This window comes from Zalophus californianus, chromosome 8 (genome assembly GCF_009762305.2).
Source record: "Zalophus californianus isolate mZalCal1 chromosome 8, mZalCal1.pri.v2, whole genome shotgun sequence".
NCBI lineage: Eukaryota > Metazoa > Chordata > Mammalia > Carnivora > Otariidae > Zalophus > Zalophus californianus.
In genome coordinates, this window is record NC_045602.1 from 114925718 (window position 1) to 114939362 (window position 13645).

Here is a 13645-nt window from a genome sequence, read left to right on the forward strand (position 1 = left end):
TAATGGCTTAACTGACTGAGCCACTCAGGCGCCCTGAGTATGAGTTTCTAAATCAGTTTCTTCCTTCAAATGATTTTGAGAACCACTGAATTAGGGGCTAGTTTCTCACTAAATGTTTGATGAATGAATTCATGCTTGTTGGGCCGAACATGGTGGCAAGACATTTTTGTGCAGCCTCTTTGGCTGGGCAACCAATTTACAGTATATGATCTTAGGCAGTTAATTATCTTCCCTTCTTCCTTGCTTTCTCCCAGACTTAAATCAGTAAGCATTTCTTTCTCTTTTTTAGATTTTTCATTTTTTTATTATTCTTTTTAAATTTATTTATTTTTAAAGATTTTAATACATTTTTATCTGGTTATTTTTTAAGATTTTATTTATTTATTTGAGAGACAGAGGGAATGAGAGATAGAGAGCACGAGAGGGAAGAGGGTCAGAGGGAGAAGCAGACTCCCCGCTGAGCAGGGAGCTGATGCCAGACTCAATCCTGGAACCAGCATCATGATCTGAGCCGAAGGAAGTCGCTCAACCGACTGAGCCACCCAGGCACCCCCTCCATTCATTTTCCATTAAATTATTTTTTCTTATTTGTTTATAGGTGTTCTTTATTTATTTTGAATATATATATTTTATTTTATTTTTTTTCTAAAGATTTTATTTATTTATTTGAGAGAGAGAGAATGAGAGATAGAGAGCACGAGAGGGAAGAGGGCCAGAGGGAGGAGCAGACTCCCCGCCGAGCAGGGAGCCCGATGTGGGACTCGATCCCGGGACTCCAGGATCATGACCTGAGCCGAAGGCAGTCGCTTAACCAACTGAGCCACCCAGGCGCCCTGAATATATATATTTTAGATTTTATTTGACAGAGAGAGAGAGAGAGAGAGAACAAGCAGGAGGAGTAACAGAGGGAGAGGGAGAAGTAGGCTCCCCTTTGGAGCAGGGAGCTTGATGTGGGGCTCTATCCCTGGACCCTGGGATCATGACCCCAGCTGAAGGCAGACGCTCAACCAACAGCCTCCCAGGTGCCCTATTTACTGTGAATATTGATCCTTTGTTGAATATGTTGCAGATATTTTATCCCTGTCTTCTGCTTATAAAAGAAAGCAAAGTTAAAAGAACTTTATTGTGTTTTTGTATATAGAGGAGTTTGGAATTTTTTTAAAATTTATTTTTATTTATGTATTTATTTTTATTTTTTAAACTTTTAAAATTATTTTATTTTTTTTAAGATTTTATTTATTTATTTGAGAGAGAGAGAGAATGAGAGACAGAGAGCATGAGAGGGAAGAGGGTCAGAGGGAGAAGCAGACTCTCCGCCGAGCGGGGAGCCGGATGTGGGACTCGATTCCAGGACTCCAGGATCATGACCTGGGCGGAAGGAAGTCGCTCAACCAACTGAGCCAGCCACCCAGGCGCCCTTTAATTTTTTTTTTAAAGATTTTATTTATTTAACAGAGAGAAAGAGCACAAGTAGGCAGAGTGGCAGGCAGAGGGAGAGGGAGAAGCAGGCTCAGGGAGAGGGAGAAGCAGGCTCTCCGCCGAGCAGGGAGCCGGACGTGGGGCTCGATCCCAGTACCCCAGGATCATGACCTGAGCTGAAGGCAGCCCCTTAACCGACTGAGCCACCCAGGCGCCCCTATTTTTATTTTTTAAAGATTTTATTTATTTATTTGACAGAGACAGACACAGCAGAGAGGGAACACAAGCAGGGGGAGTGTGAAAGGGAGAAGCAGGCTTCCCGCAGAGCCGGGAGCCATGATGCGGGGCTCGATCCCAGAAACCTGGGATCATTTCCTGACCCCAAGGCAGACGCTCAACGACTGAGCCACTCAGGCGCCCCTATTTATGTATTTATTTTTAAAATAGGCTCCATGCCCAATACGGCGCTTGGACTCATGACCCTGAGATCAAGGTTGCATGCTCTAACTGAGCCAGCCAAATGCCCTGAAGTTTGTGATTTTTGATCTCGTTTTAATTTTAATTCTTGTTTTTGAGTCTTTGGGAGGCAGAATAGTTCAGAGTAGCTCAAAGCACTGGGTCTGAAGTCTGAAGTTTCTAGGTTCCAATCCCATCTCTGCTTCATGTTAACAGTAAGCAGTGGGCAAGTTGGTTAGTGGGAAAGCCCTTTCTGCATGTATAAAAAAGGGAAAATAAGACCTCTCTCCCTCATTGTGAGGATTAAATGGATGAGTGTATGTAAACACCTGAAAATGATAAAGAGCTCAGTAATAGAAATGATAACTGTTATCAATACCATGATGACGACATTTTAGACATTTGGCACAGGGTAGGCTAAAAGGGGGAAGTGACTTACCCAACGACACGGTTTGGGCGACCAAGCCCTAACCTGGAGAACTCAGGTGCAGCGCTGTCCCCTCCCCCGCTAAGCTCCACCCTCTAGGGCCTTACCTCCTCCTCTAGGCCTGGGTTCCTGCCCCGGCCACAGCCGGAAGCCCAGCGCCAGACGCGTGGGCCTGGCGCGTGATGGGCGCGCGTGACACAGGAGGGGCGGGTCTGAGAAGCTGGATGCGCCTGGATAGGGCCTCAGGTTCGCGCGGAAGGGGCGTGGCAGGTCAGGGGGCGGGGCTTAGCTGGAGCAGGCCTTGGGGCCGGGCTTCCGCGTGCGTTTGTCCGGCGGGCGAGGGCGCGCGGCGGGGGCGTGCCCGGCGGGCGGGGCGGAGCCAACCGGGGGGCGGGGCGGCGCGCGGCCTAACGGTGGCGTTGGGGGCGGCTGCAGCGGCGGTGCTGGGGCTGTCGAGCGTCGCGGCTTCAAGTCCCGCGGCGGCGCCTGCGAGCGGCCCGGGCCGCGGGTGGAGGCAGGCGGTGCACGGCGGAGGCCCTTGGCGATGGTGGGCGTCCCTGGAGCGGCCGCCTTCCAGCGTAAGCAGGGCGGGAAGGCGGGAGGCTGAGGGGGGCGTGTGAGGGGCCTTCTGCTCCACAGGCGCGGGCTCCTGAGAGGCCCTCGGTGCGAGGCGGGGTTGGGGAAACTGAGGCCTGAAGCAGGCGGCGGATCCAAGGTCACGCGGCGGGTCGGGCCTTCCCGCGTTCTCGAGACCGTCCGGGAGCTTCATGCGCCCGCCGGAGGGCTCGGGGCTAGCGATGTGAGCGAAGCTGTGGGGACCGCGGCCTCGGAGCCCAGGCCCGGCCGGCGTCCATCCGATTTACCGGCGGACAAGGATTGTTTTGTTCTCCCGGCGCTGGGGTCACTAAGTCCGGCTCCTGGGGAAGTATTACACACGCCCAATTTCAAGGGGTGTGTGGTGGATTGTGGAGGAGGCGAGGATGGCCTCTTTGAGGGGGCCTGTTGAGTGCAGGCTCAGGGGTCAGACTGCCTGGGTTCATATTCTGGCTCCCCTGCTTAGGGGATGTGACCTTGGGTCTTTCGGAGCCTCAGTTCCTTCTGCAAAATGGGGGTGTGAAGAGCATTTCCACCCCCATATCCCCCGCCAGGGTTCTTGGGTTTTGTGGGGCCAGTAGAATGCTTGGCACAAACTGGGACATACAGAAGCGTGAAAACTGTAATTACTGGAATCGCTGATAAACCTCATTCGGGTTGAACCTCCCTCGGAAAAGCCCGAAAATGGGCTCTGGTTGTGTATTTGTTTAAGATGTTGTCTTCGGTTAGCCCTGCTTTATGATCCAGTTGTTTTTCTTACCTCCATTTCTTTATTCCCGCATTTGTCTAGTGTTCCTCCTAGAATTTTGAGATCCTTGGGGAGGGGGGTGGTATCTCTTAATAACAACAATAAAATTTTAATTGTTTCTTGTTACAATGACAGTCATAGTCAACAATTTTTGAGCAGCAGGCATTTTGTATTCTATTCATTCAGTATTTATTAAATTATTTATTAAGTAAAAAGTACCATTCTCGACCCTGGGGATATAGCCAAAAAAATGGATAGGCCAAACTCAGTCTTTGAGTTTGGTTTGGGGAGGGGGGGGGAGACAAAGTAAATGAGGAAACAAGACCATTTCGCTTGTTTTCTCTTCATTTAATCCTGGTGATAGTGTAAATAAGAGTTTAGTATTTGAATATGCCCATTTTGCAGCAGATGAAACTGAGGAACACTGATCTAGCCTCAGAGCCCTCAGGCTTTCATATAAAAGGGAGGCTTTAGGGCGCCTGGGTGGCTCAGTCGTTGAGCGTCTGCCTTTGGCTCGGGTCGTGGTCCCAGGGTCCTGGGATCGAGCCCCGCATCGGGCTCCCTGCTCCGCGGAAGCCTGCTTCTCCTTCTCCCACTCCCCCTGCTTGTGTTCCCGCTCTCGCTGTGTGTCTCTCTCAAATGAATAAATGAAATCTTAAAAATAAATAATAAATAAATTTGCACAAGTAAAATTAAAAAAAAAAAAGGGAGGCTTTACCTGGCCTTTCTTCTTTGACACTCATTAAAAGTTGGATTGAAGAAATGCAAAGTAGGTGCATCCAGCAATGCCTCTTCATATCAAGCCTGCAGTTGCTGCTTTTGATATTTTGAGCCTTTCCTCTTGGAGCTTCTAACAAAAGAGAGGCAGGGGTAACCCTTTAGGTCTAAGGTGCACCATCTCTGTAAAAGAAAGAACTTTCTTTTTTTAAAGATTTTATTTATTTGACAGAGAGAGACACAGCGAGAGAGGGAACACAAGCAGGGGGAGTGGGAGAGGGAGAAGCAGGCTTCCCGCAGAGCAGGGAGCCCGATGCTGGGCTCGATCCCAGGACCCTGGGATCATGCCCTGAACCAAAGGCAGATGCTTAACGACTGAGCCACCCAGGCACCTCAAAAGAAAGGACTTTTAAACTCAGGTTTTTTATGTCCAAATCTGTTTTATGCAATTTTTGGTTTAAAATATACCCCCAAAGTACAGTTTTTGGTTCTGTTATGTAACAGATTTATTTATTTATTTTAGTGTTCCTAATAGAATTTTATATTACATTTTTAGCATGCTTAGTACCCTTTTTCTTTTAATCTGGAGGCATATATAGTATGTTGCATTAAAATATTGAGAGGATTTTTTCAGTGACGTTTCCATGATACAGTTAGATTCAGCATTGACCATCTGCTAAGCACCAGGCCCTGTGCTATTGTAGGGCTTACAAAGATGAATAAAGCAGATTCTTGCCTCTTGGAGCTTACCTATAGTCTTGATTGGTTAATGTGTTTAACTGAAGTGCTGGGCAGAGAGTGGAGGAGCTCACAGTCCTTGGGGGAAGTCGTCTACAGCATTGGCTTCAAATGTTTTTAGTATAAGAACAGTAGATAGGGTTGAGTGTGCACGCATGTGTATTTTTTAAGTTACTATCACAGTGGTAACTGTAGTCTATGTTATGTACATTTTATAACATGCAAAAATGGACGTTTTGCAAAGGATGAACTAAAACAAATATAAGAAGTTCCAGTATTGTCTTGTCTTTTTTTTTTTTTAAAGATTTTATTTATTTATTTGAGAGAGCGAGGGAGGGGGGGCACATGAGGGGGGAGGGTCAGGGGGAGACGTTTCCCCGCTGAGCAGCAGGGAGCCCGATGCGGGACTCGATCCTGGGACTCCAGGATCATGACCTGAGCCGAAGGCAGTCGCTTAACCAACTGAGCCACCCAGGCGCTCAGTATTGTCTTTTCATACCCTGGTGTGAATAATAACTGCATATTGGGGGTGGGGACCATTTACTTTTAGTGGGACCTTTTCAACCCATGAGGTCTATTAGGATTCACTTCTGGAGTTGTGCCTAGGTTGAAATCTTGGGTTCCAGTCCTGTTAACTTTGAGACTTTGGGCACAGTATTCAACCTTTCTGGGCACTTTATTTTCCTCATCTGTTAAAATTGAGTTGATGAGAGTCTGCCCCATTTACAGTTTTGTGATGATTGATAATGTGTATATAATAATGTATATAATATATGTAGAGTACTTATACTGTGCTTGACCCAATATTTTGTGCCTGAGGATACAAGGAAGACTTACGATGTAGCGGCCCTGCACTCTTGCATAGATAATAATAAAGTGCTTTAAGTGCTGGAAGCAAAGTCTTTTGGGAATACAGGGTAAGAATAACTAATTGTTCTTTGAAGGTCCAAGTAAGGTTTAGGAAAGGAGGTGACATTTGAACCAGGCCTAAGAGGGAGAGGGGATTTTCTCAGGAGGAGGAATGGTGGACCTCTTTAGGTACCGAGCAGATACTTGGATTCGCTTGAGGGCTTAGTGTGTAGTTCTCCAGATTTGGACCTGCAGGGAACCTGATTAAAGCTTGTATACCTTGTTAGTGAGTTCTGGCTGGAGTTGTTCCTGGCACGGGCCAGATGGGCAAGGAAGCCTATTCCAGAATGTTTCACAGCACTGCAGCTCTTTTCTTTTTTTTTTTTTTTTTTTAAAGATTTTATTTATTTGTTTGAGAGAGAATGAGAGATAGCACAAGAGGGAAGAGGGTCAGAGGGAGAAGCAGACTCCCTGCTGAGCAGGGAGCCCGATGCGGGACTCGATCCCGGGACTCCAGGATCATGACCTGAGCCGAAGGCAGTCGCTTAACCAACTGAGCCACCCAGGCGCCCACTGCAGCTCTTTTCTTTCATGACACTTACCTCATTCTGCCTTCTTGATTATCTAGGAATATGAACTCCTAAATGTAAGCTCCTTAATAGTTATAGTATCTGCATGTTTTTGATCTTATTTGCCTTAACAGGGTAAGTGGGAAGTCCTTAAACATGGAGAAATGTATATGCCATTGGCCCTTCAAAGAATTCTGAACAGTTACAAGTAAAATGGTAAATGACCATACTTACTAGTGAACAGCTTGATTACAGATATGGCAGATGGGCCCTGTGCATTACTATTCAAAAGGGGTGAGTTTTGGGGCGCCTGGGTAGCTCAGTTGGTTAAGCGACTGCCTTCGGCTCAGGTCATGATCCTGGAGTCCCGGGATCGGGTCCTGCATTGGGCTCCCTGCTCGGCAGGGAGTCTGCTTCTCCCTCTGACCCTCTCCCCTCTCATGCTCTCTCTCTACCTCATTCTCTCTCTCAAATAAATAAATAAAATCTTTAAAAAAAAAGAAAAAGAATTTGCAGGCCGACGTTGGGTTTAAGGCCCAGTTCTGGGAAGTTTTTCAACTTCTGAGACTGTTTAATCTGTAAATGAGGATAATTCCTGCCTAGTAATAACTTCATAGTGAATGTTTATTTTGGGCTAGATATCATGCATTTACCTTTTGCCTTTTAATCCTCCAGTCTTCTAGGTAGGTATATATCCTGATTTTATAAATTATGAAATTGACTCAGGTGTTATAGAACTAATAAATGACAAAGCCCAGATTAAAATCTAGATCTGACAGCAGAGCCTGAGCTCTTAACATTGAGGTAGCTGTTAACTTAAAATGAGCTGACTGGGGCACCTGGCTGGCTTGGTTGCATGTGACTCTTGATTTCAGGGTTGTAGGTTTGAGCCCCATGTTGGATGGAGAGATTACTTAAAAAAAAAAAAAAATCTTAAAGTTGACCTTCGGGGCACCTGCCTGGCTCACTTGGTAGAGCATGTGACTTGATCTCAGGGTGTTGAGTTCGAGCTCCACTTTGGGCATAGAGATCACCTTAAAAAAGTGTTGACCGGGATGCCTGGGTGGCTCAGTCAGTTAAGCGGCTGCCTTCTGCTCCAGTCATGATCCAGGGTCCTGGGATTGAGTCCTGCATTGGGCTCCTTACTCGGCGGGGAACCTGCTTCTCCCTCTGCTTGCTGCTCCCCCTGCTTGTGCTCTCTCGCTCTGACAATAAGATCTTCAAAAAAAATGTGTTGACCATCAATGAATGGGAAAATCAAACCCTCATTTCTGTACTCTGATACTGTGAAGTTCCTATATTTGAAAGGTCATCTAAGTTCTCAGAATATAGCATTTATAAGGGAAGGGAAGCAGTTCTTACAGATATCTAAATACTACTGCACTACAGAACTTTTTCTGGTTGTTTCTCCCCTCTTTGAGGGAGATGTTTAGATCCTTTGTTGCCTCATGTTGTATATACCCAATCGCATCTCCCACCTCTACCCCATGACAGAGCAGTGTGAAGTGAGCTGAAGGCTTTGAGAGTAATAATATTGCTACAAAACTTTAATTACTCAGTCACTTGCTATCTGCATGTTAATTTAAAGTTGATACTTCAGTGAGTTCTTGTGTAGAATTGGGTATAAGTTTTCCTGTCAGTAACAAAGTTATCTGGACACCTGGCTGGCTTAGTCACTAGAGTGTACGACCCTTTATCGCAGGGTCCTGAATTCAAGCCCCACGTTGGGCATGGAGCCCACTTAAAACAAAACAGGGGCACCTGGGTGGCTCATTCGTTAGGTTCGGCTCAGGTCATGATCCTGGGGTCCTGGGATTGAGCCCACATCAGGCTCCCTGCTCCGCGGGAAGCCTGCTTTTCCCTCTCCCATTCCCCCTGCTTGTGTTCCCTCTCTTGCTCTCTCTATGTCAAATGACTGAATAAAAACTTTAAAAAACAAAAAGTTATTCTTTGATTTTAGCTGTTTTGAGGATTATTGACTGGTTATTTTGAGAATTGGGACTTATTAAATTGAATCACATTTTGGATACTTGTAATGAGTTTTGTCTTCATCTTTGACTGTTGAATGCATTTGTGCTGGTTTGGAACCCATTGGCTTTCCTATATATCAACTTTACGCTTGTTCTTGAGTATTAAGCCTGTTGTGGAACATGCAGATCTAGACTTTATGATTAGTTATTTGAATTTAGTGAATGCTTTTAGGCAGAAAAGATCATTTAAAAGATGGTGTACAATAAATGAATGCAGCACTAGGATCAAGATGAGTTAATTCACTAAGTTCATACCTCTTCCAGGATAAGGAAAAACTGGGAGGAAAGAGGTGTGGAAAAAAGATTTCTCACCTGCCAGTTTTATCCTTACTCCTTAGTTTTATTTTTTTATTTTTTATTTAAAGATTTTATTTATTTATTTGAGAGAGAATGAGATAGAGAGCATGAGAGAGGGGAGGGTCAGAGGGAGAAGCAGACTCCCTGCTCAAGCAGGGAGTCCAATGCGGGACTTGATCCTGGAACTCCAGGACCCTGAGCCGAAGGCAGTTGCTTAACCAACTGAGCCACCCAGGCGCCCCTCACTCCTTAGTTTTAGAGTATTGTTTTGAACCTCATATTATAGAAAGCAGTCACTGAATTGTAAAGATTTACTTCAAATTTGTGAAAGCTTGAAGGCTTAATGAGGGACAATCTCTCCCTGGTTGTTGTTTCTGCTTTGGTAAGATTACCAAGAAGAGGGGCCACACTCTTGCTGTACTGACTGACCCCATGTGCAATATGAGCTAGTATATGTACATGTGACAGATCCTGTCTCTGGGTTGTATTATGGCTGTTTTTGCCTGTCTCTGGTTTCTTTCTCTGGCCCCTTGAAGGCCTTGAGGCTACCTGGAATTATAGGGGCTGGGGTACCATAAATTAAACTTGTGAAATGAGTCCATTGCAGATGTGTCAACTGAATCAGATTTTAAGTCCAGTTGAATTCTTTAAAAAGGGGGTCTTTGCTAGGTTTTCTGCTGGGCGTTTTTCATGTATGTCATCTCATGTAATTCTTGGAACAACCTTGGGAGGGAGTTAGTATCTCTGTTTGATGAGGAAGTAAGGCTCAGAGCACTTAAATTGCCCAAGGTCACACAGTTAATCAGTAGCAGATGCACTATTCAGACTTAGTTCAGTCCTGGTGTTGAGTTCATTTTCCATTGAGACCTAAGTCCAAAACCCACTGTTTTTTACTATCACATGGCTTCTTTTTACTGACTAGACTAGAGGTTTTTAGACATGTGTTCCTTGGACCCTGGTGTTCCCCTGAAGTTACTTGATTTCCCATCTTTCTTAAGGAACTTTATTCCTCTAACATCTTTTTTTTTTTTTTTTTTAAGATTTCATTCATTCATTTGACAGAGACACAGCGAGAGAGGGAACACAAGCAGAGGGAGTGGGAGAGGGAGAAGCAGGCCCCCTGCCAAGCAGGGAGCCCGATGTCGGGCTCGATCCCAGGACCCTGGGACCATGACCTGAGCCAAAGGCAGATGCTCAACGACTGAGCCACCCAGGCGCCCTTAACATCTCTTGTTTAAAAAAAAAAAAATGTCCTAGGGGGGCCTGGGTGGCTCAGTCGTTAAGCATCTGCCTTCAGCTCGGGTCATGATCTCAGGGTCCTCGGATCGAGCCCCACGTTGGGTTCCCTGCTCTGCCGGGAGCCTGCTTCTCCCTCTCCCACTCCCCCTGCTTGTGTTCCCTCTCTCGCTGTCTTTCTCTCTCTGTCAAATAAAATCTTTAAAAAAAAATGTCCTAGGAATTGGAATATAATTTAGAGACCACTACTGTACTAGATCTTGGTCTTGTTCAGAGGTATCCTGAATTAGCTTTAGAGATGAATTAAAAAAAAAGCAACAGAAACTCTCAGCATCGTTTACCAATTCATCCCATATGTTTCCTGATCTTAGCAGTGAAACAGATGATGGCAGTGAACATCAAAAGCCCAGGAAATGTCCAGATTAATTTTGCATGGCCCTGTGAGGAGCTGTCAAATATGGATCATCCAATATAGTATATGGACTTAACGAAGTGAACCTTTAGTTTGGAATGTGGCTCTTGAAGATTTGATTCTACTTTTCTGTTTTGTATTCCTTAATTAAATGCAGATAATCAAAGTAAAATTTAGAATAACCCAGAGCTAGGTATCCTTCTGTCTGAATTTATAGCTTTGGAGTTGGCTAGACCTTTCAATTAAATTAGCTGATGGCGACAAATATGTAATCTGACCTCTTCAGCAGCTCAAGTGAGATGTTAATACCAGGCATAGCACAGCTCCCTTGACACGCTACTTTGATCTTTTCCTCTCTTACAAATGTTTCCCTTATTTCTTTGTTAACTTAGCCATCTCCATGCAGAGGTCATGCTTGCTTTTAATTTTTTGAATCCACATGAGAACAGACATTGAACAGCACAGATTTATTCATTTTTACCTTATATCCCTAGAACTACACTAATCAATAGTTATCTCTAATTCCCATGTATTTTTTATTTTCTATTTTTATTTTTTTTAAGATTTTATTTATTTGCCAGAGATAGAGTACGAGCGAGCAAGCACAAGCAGAGGGAGAAGCAGGCTCCCTGTTGAGCAAGGAGTCCGGTGCGGGCCTCGATCCTAGGGCCCTGGGATCATGATCTGAGCTGAAGACAGACACTTAACTGATTGAGCCACCCAGGCATCCCTCCCATGTATTTTTTTTTTTTAAGATTTTTATCTTTTATTTTTTTTTAAAGATTATTTGTTTATTTGAGAGAGAGAATGAGATAGAGAGAGAACATGAGAAGGGAGAGGGTCAGAGGGAGAAGCAGACTCCCTGCCGAGCAGGGAGCCCAATGCGGGACTCGATCCCGAGACTCCAGGATCATGACCTGAGCCGAAGGCAGTCGCTCAACCAACTGAGCCACCCAGGCGCCCCCTTCCTGTGTATTTTTTAGCTAGTTTATATCCTTACCACTGCCTGCCCTCTGCCTCCCCTCTCTATAAAAACTTAAATACTAGTAACATTTCTCCCAAAAATGTGCCAAGGTTTTTTGGTCCTTAATATTGAGAAAGTGATTATGCCTTTGTTTCCCTCTAGAGAAGTGGAGCCAACCTTACAGGGAGAAAAGGCAGGCATAAAGCAAGTCTTCGTTATGACTGAGAGTAAAGGTAGGGATGGTTTAGGAGAGGGAAGTTCTGAGTGGTGAGGGAGAGGTATGGGAGAAGAGGGTGATGTTGGTTTTAGTTCCCTCCAGCATTCATTCTCTAGCTGCCTAGAGCGGCTTAGGGTCCGCTGCTCCAGTTGTCTTAAGCTTCACCTAATTTTCCCTTGATGGGTTGGTCTGGCTAAGTGTTTATTTTTTGTTGTTGTTGATTTGTTTTTTTTTTTTTTTTTTAGGATTTTATTTGTATATTTGTGTGAGAGAGAGGAGAGAGCATGAGTAGCAGGAGGGGCAGAGGAAGAAAAGCAGACTTACCTGAGCAGGGAGCCCATTGCGGGACTCGATCCCAGGACCCTGAGATCATGAGCTGAGCCAAAGGCAGATGCTTGAATAACTGAGCTACCCAGGCATCCCTGGCTAAGTGTTTTTGTTTTAGTTTTTATTAATCAATTAAATTTAATTAATTTATTTTAAGATTTATTTATTTGATGGGGCGCCTGGGTTCACATCATGATCCCAGAGTCCTGAGATCAAGCCCCAAGTCCTCCTGGTCTCTGCTCATCAGGGAGCCTGCTTCTCCCTTTCCCTCTGCCTGCTGCACCCCCTGCTTGTGTACTCTCCTTCTCTGTCAGATAAATAAATAAATAAATCTTAAGTTGGGGGGAAGTTCTCTTGCTCTACCAACTGAGGCAGCCAGGTGCCCCTGGGTAAGGTTTTAACTATACTCTTACCTCTTCTTAAATATGGTACATAATACTGTAAGTTGCTTTAGAAAAACACAGAAATATTCAAGGATGGTGATTTGCATTATAAAAACATTTTTTGTACTTTTAAGTTTGTATTTTGCCATAATTTTATACTTATGAAAAAGTTGCAAGAGTAGTATTCAAATTCCCATTTGTTCATCTTGATTCCCCAGATGTCAACACTTTACTTAATTTTTCTGTTTCTGTTTATATTGTAGATTACTTTTCTGAACTTCTAGTGTAAGTTACAGCTGCGATACCTTTTTATCCTAAGTAGCATAATGTATTATTTTCTGTAAACTAGGACATTCTCTTATATAACCACAATATACTTACCAAAATCCAGAAGTAGTCTTGATATAATAGTATTATTTAATATACAAACTTCTTTTGAATTTTTGAATATTGCCATTTGTTCCAATAATGTTCTTTATAGGAAAAATTTTTTTTTCTGGTCTAGGATCCAGTCCAGGATATATACCATATTTAGTTTTCTTGTCTTTTTATATAAATATAGGTTCTTAGTCAGTGGGTTATAATCTGTTACTTATTTATGTACAAAAATGTGATTTTATTTTATCTTTATTTTTTAAATACTTTTTTATATTTTATTTACTTATTTGTCAGAAACAGGGAGCAAAAGCAGGGGGAGCAGCAGACAGAGGGAGCAGCAGACTCCCTGCTGAGCAGGGAGCCCCATGTGGGCCTTGGTCCCAGGTCTGCGCCAGGATCATGACCTGAGCTGAAGGCCGACTCTTAACCAACTGAGCCACCCAGGTGCCTGTGGACTGGCAGTGTATTTACATAATTAAACATTTAAAAGGTCACGAAGACTTGTTTAGTGAAGTTTCCCTCACCTCTGTGTTCTAGCCACTCTTCCCTTCCTTTGAGGCAATTACCAGTGTCTTCTGTATCCTTTTTTAATAAAGATTTTATTTAAGATTGTATTATTTATTTGACAGAGAGAGAGCAAGAGCAGGAACACAAGCAGGGGGAGTGGGAGAGGGAGAAGCAGGCTTCCCGAGGAGCAGGGAGCCCAATGCGGGGCTCGATCCCAGGAGTCGCTTAACGACTGAGCCAGGCACCCTGTATCCTTTCAGATATATTCCTGTAGGCCACATAATAATATGTATAAAAGACCTTCATTTTACACTGTATTTTGTTGTATGGGTGCACAGTACTTTTTTTTCCTATAGTCCCCTATGGATGGACATTTA

General features: G+C 44.3%; 1 protein-coding gene across 1 annotated transcript in view; it reads left to right on the top strand.

The window, feature by feature from the left end:
• Positions 1-2702: 2702 nt before the first annotated feature.
• The window catches only part of CBFA2T2 (CBFA2/RUNX1 partner transcriptional co-repressor 2), a 149977-nt gene continuing 139034 nt past the window's right edge, over positions 2703-13645 (top strand). Inside the window, 1 exon segment of the mRNA XM_027624292.2 lies at positions 2703-2880. Within this exon segment, the coding sequence (XP_027480093.2) occupies positions 2847-2880 (34 nt within the window). The 5' untranslated portion in view covers positions 2703-2846.